General features: G+C 37.7%; 1 protein-coding gene across 2 annotated transcripts in view; it reads left to right on the forward strand.

The window, feature by feature from the left end:
- Positions 1-11,663, forward strand: part of gpatch1 (G patch domain containing 1) — a 16,936-nt gene extending 5,273 nt beyond the window's left edge. The window contains exons 7-20 of one of the 2 annotated variants that reach the window (XM_030130947.1): positions 595-837; positions 916-1,063; positions 1,155-1,234; positions 2,033-2,249; positions 3,037-3,378; positions 4,897-5,075; positions 5,173-5,300; positions 6,594-6,682; positions 6,813-7,018; positions 7,712-8,006; positions 9,087-9,161; positions 10,346-10,470; positions 10,564-10,697; positions 11,501-11,663. In XM_030130947.1, the coding sequence (XP_029986807.1) occupies positions 595-837; positions 916-1,063; positions 1,155-1,234; positions 2,033-2,249; positions 3,037-3,378; positions 4,897-5,075; positions 5,173-5,300; positions 6,594-6,682; positions 6,813-7,018; positions 7,712-8,006; positions 9,087-9,161; positions 10,346-10,470; positions 10,564-10,697; positions 11,501-11,534 (2,295 nt within the window). In that variant the 3' untranslated portion in view covers positions 11,535-11,663. The remainder of the gene's footprint in view (positions 1-594; positions 838-915; positions 1,064-1,154; positions 1,235-2,032; positions 2,250-3,036; positions 3,379-4,896; positions 5,076-5,172; positions 5,301-6,593; positions 6,683-6,812; positions 7,019-7,711; positions 8,007-9,086; positions 9,162-10,345; positions 10,471-10,563; positions 10,698-11,500) is intronic. The other variant, XM_030130948.1, reaches the window with a different exon arrangement.
- The last annotated feature ends 299 nt before the right edge of the window (positions 11,664-11,962 follow it).

The following is an 11,962-nucleotide window of genomic DNA, read 5'->3' on the forward strand; positions in this document are numbered from 1 at the left end:
CAGGTAACAGCAGTAATCTGATTATGAGAAATCAGATTAACAGACCTGGATTTGTCCCCAATACTCCCATGTCTTCCTGCATGTATACAGGTTTATCTGATTTATTTAGTTCTGTTAATCTGCACATGTGTAAACACAATTGAAATGGTAGAAAATGGAAGTTTTGTAATCAAACATGAATGGAAGACAATAACAAAGTTTGACTGTGCCATCACTACGTACGTACAAACTCTGAAAGAAATCCAATAATGGACTGGAGCGTCTAAACCAGGGTTTTTTGATTATTGCATTTCTTAAGCGCGTGCAAATGCGTCAGATCTGATTATTACAATTATCCAATTACTCCCAGTTATCAGACTTTTATGGTCATGGAAACAGGCTCAGTGTGTGTTTTTCTTGCTATCAGAGCTTGTTCTGTACAGCAGGGAGACATCTCCTGTCTCTGTCTAAATGGAAGAATGAGCTGTGTTTGATCTAGATTTCCTAATTATTAAAAGTATTTTCTGATTTTTGTGACATGTTGATGTTATGTATGCACTGTTACTATTTTATTCAGAACTTCCAAAACCTTTAATCCATCTTTTGGCCCAACAGGATGATGAGGAGGAGTTTGCTCCGGAGAACGTGACCTTTGCTCCCAAAGATGTGACTCCAGTGGACTTCACCCCCAGACTCGGGCTTCAGGGTCTCGGGTACAGCGGTCTGGACCCAGGTCTGGCGTTACTGGGTCAAGGAGCATCTGAACACATCAACCTGTTCAATCCACAGTCTGAGACGAGAGGTCAGCTGTTTGGAGACAAACAGAAACACACACGAAGAGGAGGCGTCGCTGGACAGGTGGCAGCTTTTTCACCTTCTATTCATTTATTTTTATGTGTTCAGTGCATCTTTTCTTACCCAAAATTGTGTCTGCAGGCGTTTGGTGTTGGGGCACTGGAAGATGATGATGAAGACATCTACCACAGAGACTCCATGTCCAGATATGACACAGTCCTCGGAGGGGAGGAGCCTGGAGACGGACTGTACGGTTGGACAGCACCACAGCAGTACACTAAGAGAAAAGGTACATTTACCTGGAAAAGTAGGAAAAGCCAGGAAACTGTATGAGTTCTAAAGAAGAAGATTAAATCATGACATACTTTTCTTTTTCCCAGATAAAAACAAGGATGCATTGTACCTTGGAAAAATCCTGGAGGGATTCACTCTGGCCCAAAAACCAGCTGAGGAAAAAACAGTGAGCATCCTGGGAATTCTTTTTCTTTTTGTTTGATTGCTTTAACATTATTCAGGGATAGGTGATTATCATACTTATTGTTATTGATCCTTCTAGTTTGATGTGAAAATTGACAGCAAATACTATTAAAATATTACTGAATTGTACTTTTGGGGTATGATTCACATTGAAGTGTTGGGATTATTCTTAAAGTTCTTCATGCTGTTTTTTTAAACTTTTTTTACTGAAATTAGAACAATGACAATATAAAAAAAGTCATATACAGTATCCAATATATATGATGTTAGAACAAGAACAAAACACCTGCACTCATGTACACACACACACATAAAAATTAAATGCGGGGGGGGGGAATATCTGCCAACATACTTAATAATAAAAGAATCTATAAAGGGCTGCCAAATTGAATAAAATAACGTTACATGATCTTTTAGCAAAAATTTGATTTTCTCCAAATGTAAATGTTGCATAATGTCTTTCAATAAGGCGTCTGGTCTGTAGTGTCACAAACCTCAAATCAGCACTCTGTTTAGTGCTAAGGACCACTCCTGTTGGTTCCACACCTAACATTATTGTAAGTTTTTCATGTTTAATGTAAATGTATATCAGTTCCAGTTATAATAATAATTATATCTGCATCTGAAAAATGTCAGTACCTAACTTGGTTTATTGGAAGCTGTAAATATTACATTATTTCTGCAGAGCACTAAAAACAAGTGAAGGGGTGAAAGGACATTATGAGTCACTCTTATAGTTTGTTGCCATCTTCTCCATCATCTCTCTCTGTTCTATCTATAGATCTTCCCTCCCCCTATCCTGCCCAGAGACTACCGTCCAGTCCATCATTTCCGCCCGGTGATCCAAGTGTCGAGGCTTTCCGGAGTAAGTCCAGCGCTGGCCGAGGCTCTGAAGTCCTCCAGAGGTCACATGACGAAGGATGAGCCCCAGCAAGAAGGACGGCACCAGCTGGACTCCGGCCAGAGGAGGACGCTCCTGGGAGAGGAGACACTACAAGGTAGAATGGTTTTACAGTATGTCCTCCTACTGCAGGTTTATTATTGTAAAGACGACAAAAGAGAATTATGAAAAGCAGGTGGGAAAAACATTTATGGTAAATAAGATAAAAGGGTAATTATCTCAAACTGTGCTGTCCTTTAAAATAAACTGAAATTACAGAAGAAACCCTTTAACCCCTGGGCCCTGATTCCAGGTCAAGGTTCACATATGAACCTCTTGAGACCGAGAAATGACTTTTTGTCCACTTTTGTGTTCAAGAGTTTCACAGCTTTACGGAAAAAAATAAATATATATGCTATCCATTGCAAAGGACATTCACAAAAAAATTATAAATGCACCTGTAAAAATTATTCCACCACGCTGTTTTCAAAAACGATATTTTTTTAATTAATAAAAAAAGCTTAAACTTGTACTGTCCTGGGTCTCAGGAAAGTCTAATAGATCTCAAATTGAAAATAAAGTCAAATGGTAATTTTCTAAAGGTCTTTCTAAATGCACTTACTTCATTTTTTGACAGAAACGCGTAGCATTATATGAATGATATAAAAAATATCATGATCCTGTGTATGTGATGTCACCTAGACTTTGGCTTGGACTCATTGCACCAAACAAAACAGCGTACTGATGGTTTTACATTTTCAGACTACACGAAGACCATGTATTGCCTGTATATTGAGAAATTTCCTCCAAATCTGCACACATGACTCACCAAAAAAAATTGCAGAACCAAGTATGTGTCACAGATGACACACTAACCACCACTTTCTGTCCATGGTTCCTATCAGGTCCCACTTCAGTCATGGAGCTGCTGAGGCCTGAGGACAGGGAGCGACTACAAAACATCCGCAACTCCTCCAACCTTCCTCCCACCAAAACCACAACCTCCCAAACCTCCCATGAAGCATTGCGTCCTGCTGGTATGTCTGCAGGACCATCAGCTCTAAGCGGTGTAATGTCCTCCAGTGTCCAACAGCAGCAGCAGCAGCAGCAGCAGCAGCAGCAGGAGGCTCTGACGATGTGGAGGGGAGTCCAGACCTCCTCTCAGACCTTCAAACCGTTTGAGAAAAACCCCAGCAAACAGGCACGATATGAACTGTACCTGAACCGCCTGAAACAGGGAGACAAAGGTAGGGGAATAGGTAGGGGAGTGTCCCATTAACACTGGAAAAAATCTAAATGTTACCAAGTGTATTTTTCTCATTTCTAGTACAAATATCTCATCACACTTAGAATAAGACAGTCACCTCAAGAATAACTTTTCAGTGAGATATAAGAACTGATTTTTAGACAATAGATCTGGAAATCTGATTTCAAGAAATCTTACCAAGATAATTTTCACTTGTTCCATTGGCAGATTTTGTTTTTGCTTAATTCAAGATTTTTTGCTTAATTCAAGATTTTTTTGTTTAATTCAAAATTTTTTTGCTTAATTTTTTTTTTTTTTTCTTTTTGCTTAATTATTTTTTTTATTTTTTTTATTTATTCAAGATTTTTTGCTTAATTCAAGCAAAAAAAATATGCCAATGGAACAAGTGAAAATTATCTTGGTAAGATTTCTTGAAATCAGATTTTCCAGATCTATTGTCTATAAATCAGTTCTTATATCTCACTGAAAAGTTCCTCTTTAGGTGATTCTGTCTGATTTTATGTGTGATGAGATATTTGGACTAGAAATGAGAAAAATACACTTGGTCAGATTTAGATTTTTTCCAGTGTATGCGTCACAGCCCTGTTAGTGGAATCTACACTATCTGGACAAAAGTATGTGGGTCCGTTGAATCCAGGTGTTTCTTTTCTAACAGGGGTCTGGGATATAAAACAATAATGACTAATGTCACAATATAGTTTTATATTATGGGATAAATATCATTGCATTGGTTAGTTTGGGTTAAATTGTTATCTGTGTATATCTATGTATAAATAATAATTTTCATCCACATCTAACCATCTACTTTCTTCGCATCTCAGTGAGGAAGAAAAATCAACCATTTAAACTTCAAGGAAATATTGATGTTTATAACCTATATAGACATAAATATTGGGACACATCGTGGCTACAGCTATAAGATGTCCTGTTCATGAGGATTTGAGATAAAAACATCAATATTTCCTTAAAGTTTAATGGGAGATTTTTCTTCCTCAGTCAGATGTGATGAAAGTAGATGGTTAGATGAGTAAAAAAGTATTATTTACTGTCAGAACAGGAAAAATATTTTAGAAATTTAGAGGAAGAACATTTAAAATCATAGTCATGAATAAACAAATTTGGGTGGTTTTTGGGTGATTGTTAAGTGGTTTTTGGGTATTCATGAAAGCATGAAAAAACATTTAAAAAGTTTAGAGGTAGAACATTTAAATCATAGTCATGGATTAAAAAAAAAACAAAATCAATTTTGAGATAAATTAAGTCAAAACCATCTCTGAGGCATTTTATAAACAAAGATAATAATTTAACCCAAACTAACCAATGCAATGATGTTTATCCCATAATATAAAACTATATTCTGACATTAGTCATTATTGTTTTGTATCCCAGACCCCTGTTAAAAAAAGAAACACTTGAATTCAATGTGCCCACATACTTTTGTCCATGTGGAATGATATGATGACAGTATGAGCTGTGTTGATGGGTCTGTGGTCCTCAGATGCCCTGGAGCAGAGTCTGGACCTTGGGATGACAGAGTGGGAGCGCAGCAGGGAGAGGGAGGAGTTTGTCCGAGCCTCTATCCTCTACCGACCCAGCTCTTCATCACTCTCCTCTCGCTTCACCAGAGCCAAACACCAGGAGGATGAAGACACTGTGGAGGTCAACAGGGACCAGGAGGTGCACATTTAGCATGACACTGTGGTGTGGAGGGTAACTCCTGTGTTGAAACAGCAGTGAAGTATTCAAAGTGGAATGTGTGTGGATTGTTTGTCAGGGCGATGTGGATGATAAACAGGCTGCAGTCAAGATGAAGATGTTTGGAAAACTGACCCGAGAAACATTCGAGTGGCATCCTGACAAGCTGCTCTGCAAGAGGTTCAATGTGCCTGATCCTTACCCAGGGTAAAGTACACACGCACACACACACACGCTTTACTTCACAACACATAACTCAAGTTTTTGTTTGGGAATGTTTTTCTTTTAGTGCTCAATTGGATATATGTGGGGGATGCTTTGACTGCTGATTGGTTTTTACACTGTTAGTATCTGACGTAACATTCATGATGAAGCATGAATCGAATATCAAACATGGTTGAAGTCTGAGACATTTAATGACTTGAATTCAAAAGATTTTCAAAGAGTGGAGGAAGAGTTGCTGATTTTTATGCCCAAAATGTGTAATCTGTGCAGTTTATTAAATGCTATCTAAATTAAGTTCTGTTTTATATCAAAGTAAAGTTGAAACTTTTGTTGATTGACCATAAAGTAGTTCTAAACCATTTGGACAGTGGTTTGTTTTTTTTCATGTAAGTACAGTACATGTGTGAATTTGCAGGTTTTCCTTGATGTTTAAATGTTTCATCAGATGGTTGGACTAGATATCAATGTAATGATGTCACTTTAAATTTTAAGATTATTTTCTGATTTTAGTTTTTTAACATCCTTTTAGAGGTAGAGACCTACTGAAACCCTTTTTTTTTTTTTAACGATACAGAATTCAGAGTGGAGGAACCGTATATTGTGTCACTGGTGGATTATTCTCTTTTGATTTGTTTGTTCTGGTTTCCACGGTGATATGCAGAGTTTGGGTCACATGGGCACCGGGGACAACGGCCGTAGGTTATATAGGAGGTTATATAGGTAGCTGAATCACCTGCACGAGGGAGGAGAGAGGCGAGTTAGGTAGCGGTAATTTTTGTTGCCCGCCTTTTGTTCAGTTTAATTTCTTTTGCTACACATTCACAAATAGTGCACCTTCTCCATCCTATGTGCGTGTGTAACCACAAAACCGCTGTAGTAGCTGTTTGTTTCTCTTTAAATGAAGTGAAGCTTACCGGGTCTCAGCGTGCTTCGTAGAAAGTGCTGTAGCGTGTCACAAATATACAGGACCTATTCTCTACCTCTCTAGCTACTTTAAAAGGACCAGAAAGTCGCAACACAGGTTTTTAAGACATAAGCAATCAACTTAGCCAAGTCCAGAACTGACCCACATATTCACATCTTACGTCAGTGTAGATACCATACTATTGTTTCAGAGTTTTTCATCAGTTTTCTGGTGACACAGCTCCCAGTGACACTTAGAGTAAATAAACCCTCAGGCTGATATAAACCATGTGTTTTTGTTTGTGATTTCCCACAGTGCTTCTGCTCGTTGTCTTGTGCACTGACTGTATGGTTACTGTATTGATCCTGCAGGTCAGGTGTGGTGGGTCTGCCCAAGGTGAAGAGAGATAAGTTTTCAGTCTTTAACTTCCTGACGATGACAGAGAACCGAGCCACACCAGGTACCTTCATTCACCACATATTTCACTTTTGAAAACTTACTCAGGTCTAAGTTTTGCTTTTCATGTCATTGTTATTTGTATTGAATCAGTTTCCACTCTTTGGACTTTTCTCCTCCTCTTCCCTCTTCAGCTCCTCCAAAGCCTGCAGAGTCGGGGAAGAAGTCGAGGTGGGATGTTTCAGGTCAAACAGAGGACGAGGAGGAGAAGAAGGACCCACTGAGTGAGTTGCTCAGCGCTGCACGGAACCAAACCACTGAGACCAAACTGGATCAAACCTCCTCACCTGCAGTATCCACCTCAGTCAGCAGCGTCCAGCCCAGAGACTCCAAACATGAGGTACACTGTCAAAAATAGCACAGATATCAGTTTTCCTTTGTTTTACAGGAATGATACATACAGTAACTCATGCTTATGATACATTCAAATCATTAAAAGGACGGTGCCAAAACTTTTTTAAGGGAGCAGATCTGAGTTTTGAATTAAATTATGATTTTGTAGGATTGGTCCAGGAGTGAGTAGTCCATGTTGTAGGGCTCATGTGTTCCTAAAGTTATGTAGAGTATGTTTGATTGGTCAAATACAGACAATACGGCTGCTTCACGTCCTCAACTCATAAAGAGGACTGTGGTGTCACTGCTAGGAGGAGGAGGAGGAGGAGGAGGAGGAGGAGGAGGAGTTTATTGCCGTAAAACTTAAGTTAGGATTTAGGGGTATCTGAAGAATCAAGGAGAGAGAAGTTGTTGAAGAAGGGAAACAGAACTTCACTCTCTGATGCCTTTTAATGTTGATAACATTGTAAAATGAAAGTAAATCGGACTTAAACCAACAGATCATCCATTTCATGGGATCCAAACAGTGACAAAGCTTCCCCTCAAAGTCTGAATTCCAGCTGAGAAACCTGATATTAGTGTCAGTTCTACTGAATATGAACATCCCAGAACATGTCATCACATAACTACCGGCTTTTATTTAAGATTATCCAAATGTAGCAAACCTGCAGCTTGACCTGTGTTTCATTCCCTCATAAAGTCAGAGGAGCAGCCAAACCAAGAGAAGAAGAAAGAAGGTGATGAAGAAGCAGATGAGGAGGAAGAGGAGGAGAGCAGGCCTCCAATGGACCTCTTCAAGGCTATCTTCGCCAGCTCCTCCGATGAGAAGTCCTCTTCATCAGAGGGAGAGAGTGATGAGGAGGACCAGAAGGAGGTTCAGGAACGAGCTGATGCACTGACACCAAACCTTTTCAATATTACGCCCACATCCTCCGTCACATCCTCCACCAACACCAACACCACCTCTACAGCCACCATGTCCAGCCAGCAGAAAGGTAAAACCTCAGAGTTAACATGATGACGTCTACTTAATCCGTCTGAAATGGAAAAATCAACAAGGATTAGGACTTAAAACAGCAGCACTGAAAGGCAAACAGAGGTTTTATTTACAATATATGGACAAAAGTATGTGGACACATTGAGTTCAGGTGTTTCTTTTCTAACAGTGGTCTGAGATCCAAAACAATAATGACTAATGTCAGAATATAGTTTTATATTATAGGATAAATATCAGTGCATTGGTTAGTTTGGAAAATTTTGGAAGCAAAGAAAATTTAAACCAGAGATGGTTTTTATTTCATTTCTCTCAACATTGACTTTATTTTTTTTTTTTTTATCCATGACTCTGATTTTAAATGTTCTTCCTCTAAATTTCTCTAATATTTTTCCTGCTCTGACTGTAATTAATAATTTTCTTCCTCATTTAACCATCTACTTTCATCACATCTGACTGAGGAAGAAAAATCTCCCATTAAACTTTAAGGAAATATTGATGTTTCTAAACTATACGGACATAAATATTGGGACACATCCTGTCTACAGCTGTAAGATGTCCTGTTCTTGATGATTGGACATAAAAACATCAATATTTCCTTAAAGTTTAATGGTAGATTCTTCTTCCTCTGTCAGATGTGATGAAGTAGATGGTTCGTTGGGGTAGAAAATTACTATTTACAGTCAGAGCAGGAAAAATATTATAGAAATTTAGAGGAAGAACATTTAAAATCAAATGACAAACAAAAATCAATGTTGACAGAAATTTAAGTCAAAACCATCTCTGAGGCATTTTGGAAACAAAGATAACAATTTAAACCAAACTAACCAATGCAATAATATTTATCCCATAATATAAAACTATATTCTGATATTAGTCATTATTGTTTTGGAACCCAGACCCCTGTTAGAAAAGAAACACCTGGATTCATTGTGTCCACATAGTGTATATAATGACATCTGCTGTTTTATGAAATACCATAAAGCACATACAGATGAATAAAGCAAACACCAGAAGACAACAAGTGAAAGATTAATGACTGTAAGTTGGATTCGAATCATTTTCTCTTGTTTGTATAAATCAGCTGTAACATCTCAGACGTCACATGAAGAGGAGGTGTTTGGTCCGAAGCTGCCGCCTCCTTCATCTGCCCTCAGTGAGTCCACACCCATCACATGTTCACACTTCATCCACATTAAAGAAGCTTTGGGGGGTCTATCATATGGGTGTCAAACTCGTTTTAGTTCAGGGGCCACACACAGTCCAGTATGATCTAAAGTGGGCCCGACCAGTAAAATAATAATAAATATGGAAACGTTTCCTTAAAAATCTGAATAACACGAACAACCTGAAATGTCTTAAGAAAAAAAAGTGCAATTGAACAATATTCTGCCTCAGTTTATCATTTACACATGTGCATTACAACTAACATTACAATTACAAATACACAAAACATTTAGTAACAGGCCAAATACTGGTATAATTGTACTGACTTCTCTTAAGACATTTCAGATTGTTTATATTTGTTCAGAATATTCACATGTTTTTGTAAAAGGATAGTTTGTAATTATAAACATTTTCATGTAATTTTACTTTTTTACACTAAAACAAAGAGAAAATGTGCAATTTTCATAATTTATAGGTGATTATGATAGTATTTTACTGGTCTGACCCACTTGAGATCGAATTGGTCTGAATGTGGAACCTGAATTAAAATGATTTTGACACCAGTGATTGTTAATATCTTCAGTGTAATTTTTGCATTTCACAAATTCATCCCACGGGCTGGATTGGACCCTTTAGTGGGTCGCATGTTTGTCACCTGTGGTCTATCACAAGGTCTGATAGCCCCTGTACCCCCCTCACCACCACACCCCCCCCTTTCTAACACTAGATACATTTCCTTCACTTTAAGAAAGCATCATCAGGTGTTACTCCAAGCTCTGACTGTTTAGTTTACATAATGACATGACTATGACTTACACATGGAGGTTTTTTCAATTTGTTCTAGGAGACATATCGTTAGCCTCATAGCATAATTGCCTGTCATCCACTATATGGACAAAAGTCTGTGGACACATTGAATTGAGGTGTTTTCTTTTCTAACAGGGGTCTGGGATACAAAATAAAAATCAATTGCACATGATTATACAATGAAATTTTGTTTGACAGCAATCCCTGACACAGCAGATAAAAGTATAAATACAAATAAAATAGACTTAACGTATAAAGAAAGTATAAAAAAAAATACTTAATGTATAAAAAAGGATGTTTTAGATAAATGCATTGAAAGACAACATGAGTAAAGTCAAAGTACACTGAGCCTGTTCTCCTTTTCAGACAGAGGAGGCGCCACCTCTACCCACTCCTCCAGCGAGGAGGTGGAGAAGGAGAAACACAGCAAGAAGAACAAAGACAAGAAACACAAGAACAAGAAGGAGCACAAACACAAGAAGGAGAAGAAGGTAAATGAAGACACAAAACACTCCTCCTACTTTATTTTTCCTCCCACTAATCCATCCTCTGTGACCTGGTGTTTATTTATGTCCATTTTTTAGAAGAAACACAAGAAACACAAACACAAAGGGAAGCAGAAGAAGAGCAAGAAAGAAGATGAAAGCAGCTCAGAGGACAGTGACAAGGACAGTGAAGGTGAAAGAGGACCGGTGTCTACAGAGGAGCTGCTGAAAAGGTCAGAGGTCACACTGGTAGAACGACTGAGAGTGTAATAATGACAGGGATACACTTTAATAAGGAGTAAAAAAACAAACAAGTCTGACATTTGTCTGGTTTAACCCAGTCCCCAAATGAATTTTTCGTGTTTTTTAACCTTTCTGAAGTCATTTATTACTATTTATTATAATATTGTCCTCTGTATTTTGCATTTTTTAAGTGAAAATCACTTATTTTCCTATATTTAATTCACTGATCATGTAGATGTTCATAAAACCTCCGATTAAAGTTGAGGGTTATTATATCAAAAACAGAGAAAACTGAAGAAAAAAAGTGAGTTTTTCAGTCCAGTCTGTCATTAACTGAACATAATCCCAGTGTGTCCATCCACTGTCATAGATCCAACTCCTTGGGTTTTACTGGGGAATCAATGTTGTAGAAGATGATGGTATTTCCATGGTAACTACAGAGCCTCTGAATGTCCAAATGGGTCATATCTGATGACCATGAAAAAATGAAGAAATGTATTTTACACCAATTATGTACATTTATTCATAGGATTAGTGAATCAATAATGATTTAACATTTTATATCAGTAAATAACTTTGGTCACCGGTGGATGTTTGGGTCTTTATGGGTTAATGAATCACATATATGATTTCAGGCAGATTTTTCCAAATAAATCCAAAATCCTTTAAGGCTATCAAGTTATGTATCATGTGTAAAGTTTTACAGTTGTAGTTTATTATATTACTGTTTAATCCCTACATACATTACTGTGACTAACATGGGTTGATTTCTGTCTTTGTTCTCTCCTTTCAGACTGAAGAATGTACGGTCACATCAAACATGGTGAATCAAAAGACGTGTCCTCCATGAGGATGATAAACTCCAGAATAAAACACTTCACTTTACCTCTGTCTTCTCTTAATGCTACACTTTTGGCTGTGAATTAGTTTTAAATAATAAAATGTTTATGATATGATACCAGTTTATGTTATGGTTTATTATTATTATGATTACCCCGCCCCCCGGAGGGAAGGCAAGGGGTATTGTTTTTGGTTCGGTTTGTTTGTTTGTTTGTTTACACTTTAGCAGCAAAACTATTGGTGGAATTCATACCAAACTGAGTAGTGTTTTCTTTCTTGTTGAACTCCTCAGCATGTTCGGAATTAAAAAAAAAAAAAAAACTAAACAGCAAAAACATAACGACATCTGCAAGCTACAGTGTGGCCTTTGACCATCGTAATGTCCCATATATCACTGGAAATCTCTATCTTTTCT

Source organism: Sphaeramia orbicularis, chromosome 3 (genome assembly GCF_902148855.1).
Source record: "Sphaeramia orbicularis chromosome 3, fSphaOr1.1, whole genome shotgun sequence".
NCBI lineage: Eukaryota > Metazoa > Chordata > Actinopteri > Kurtiformes > Apogonidae > Sphaeramia > Sphaeramia orbicularis.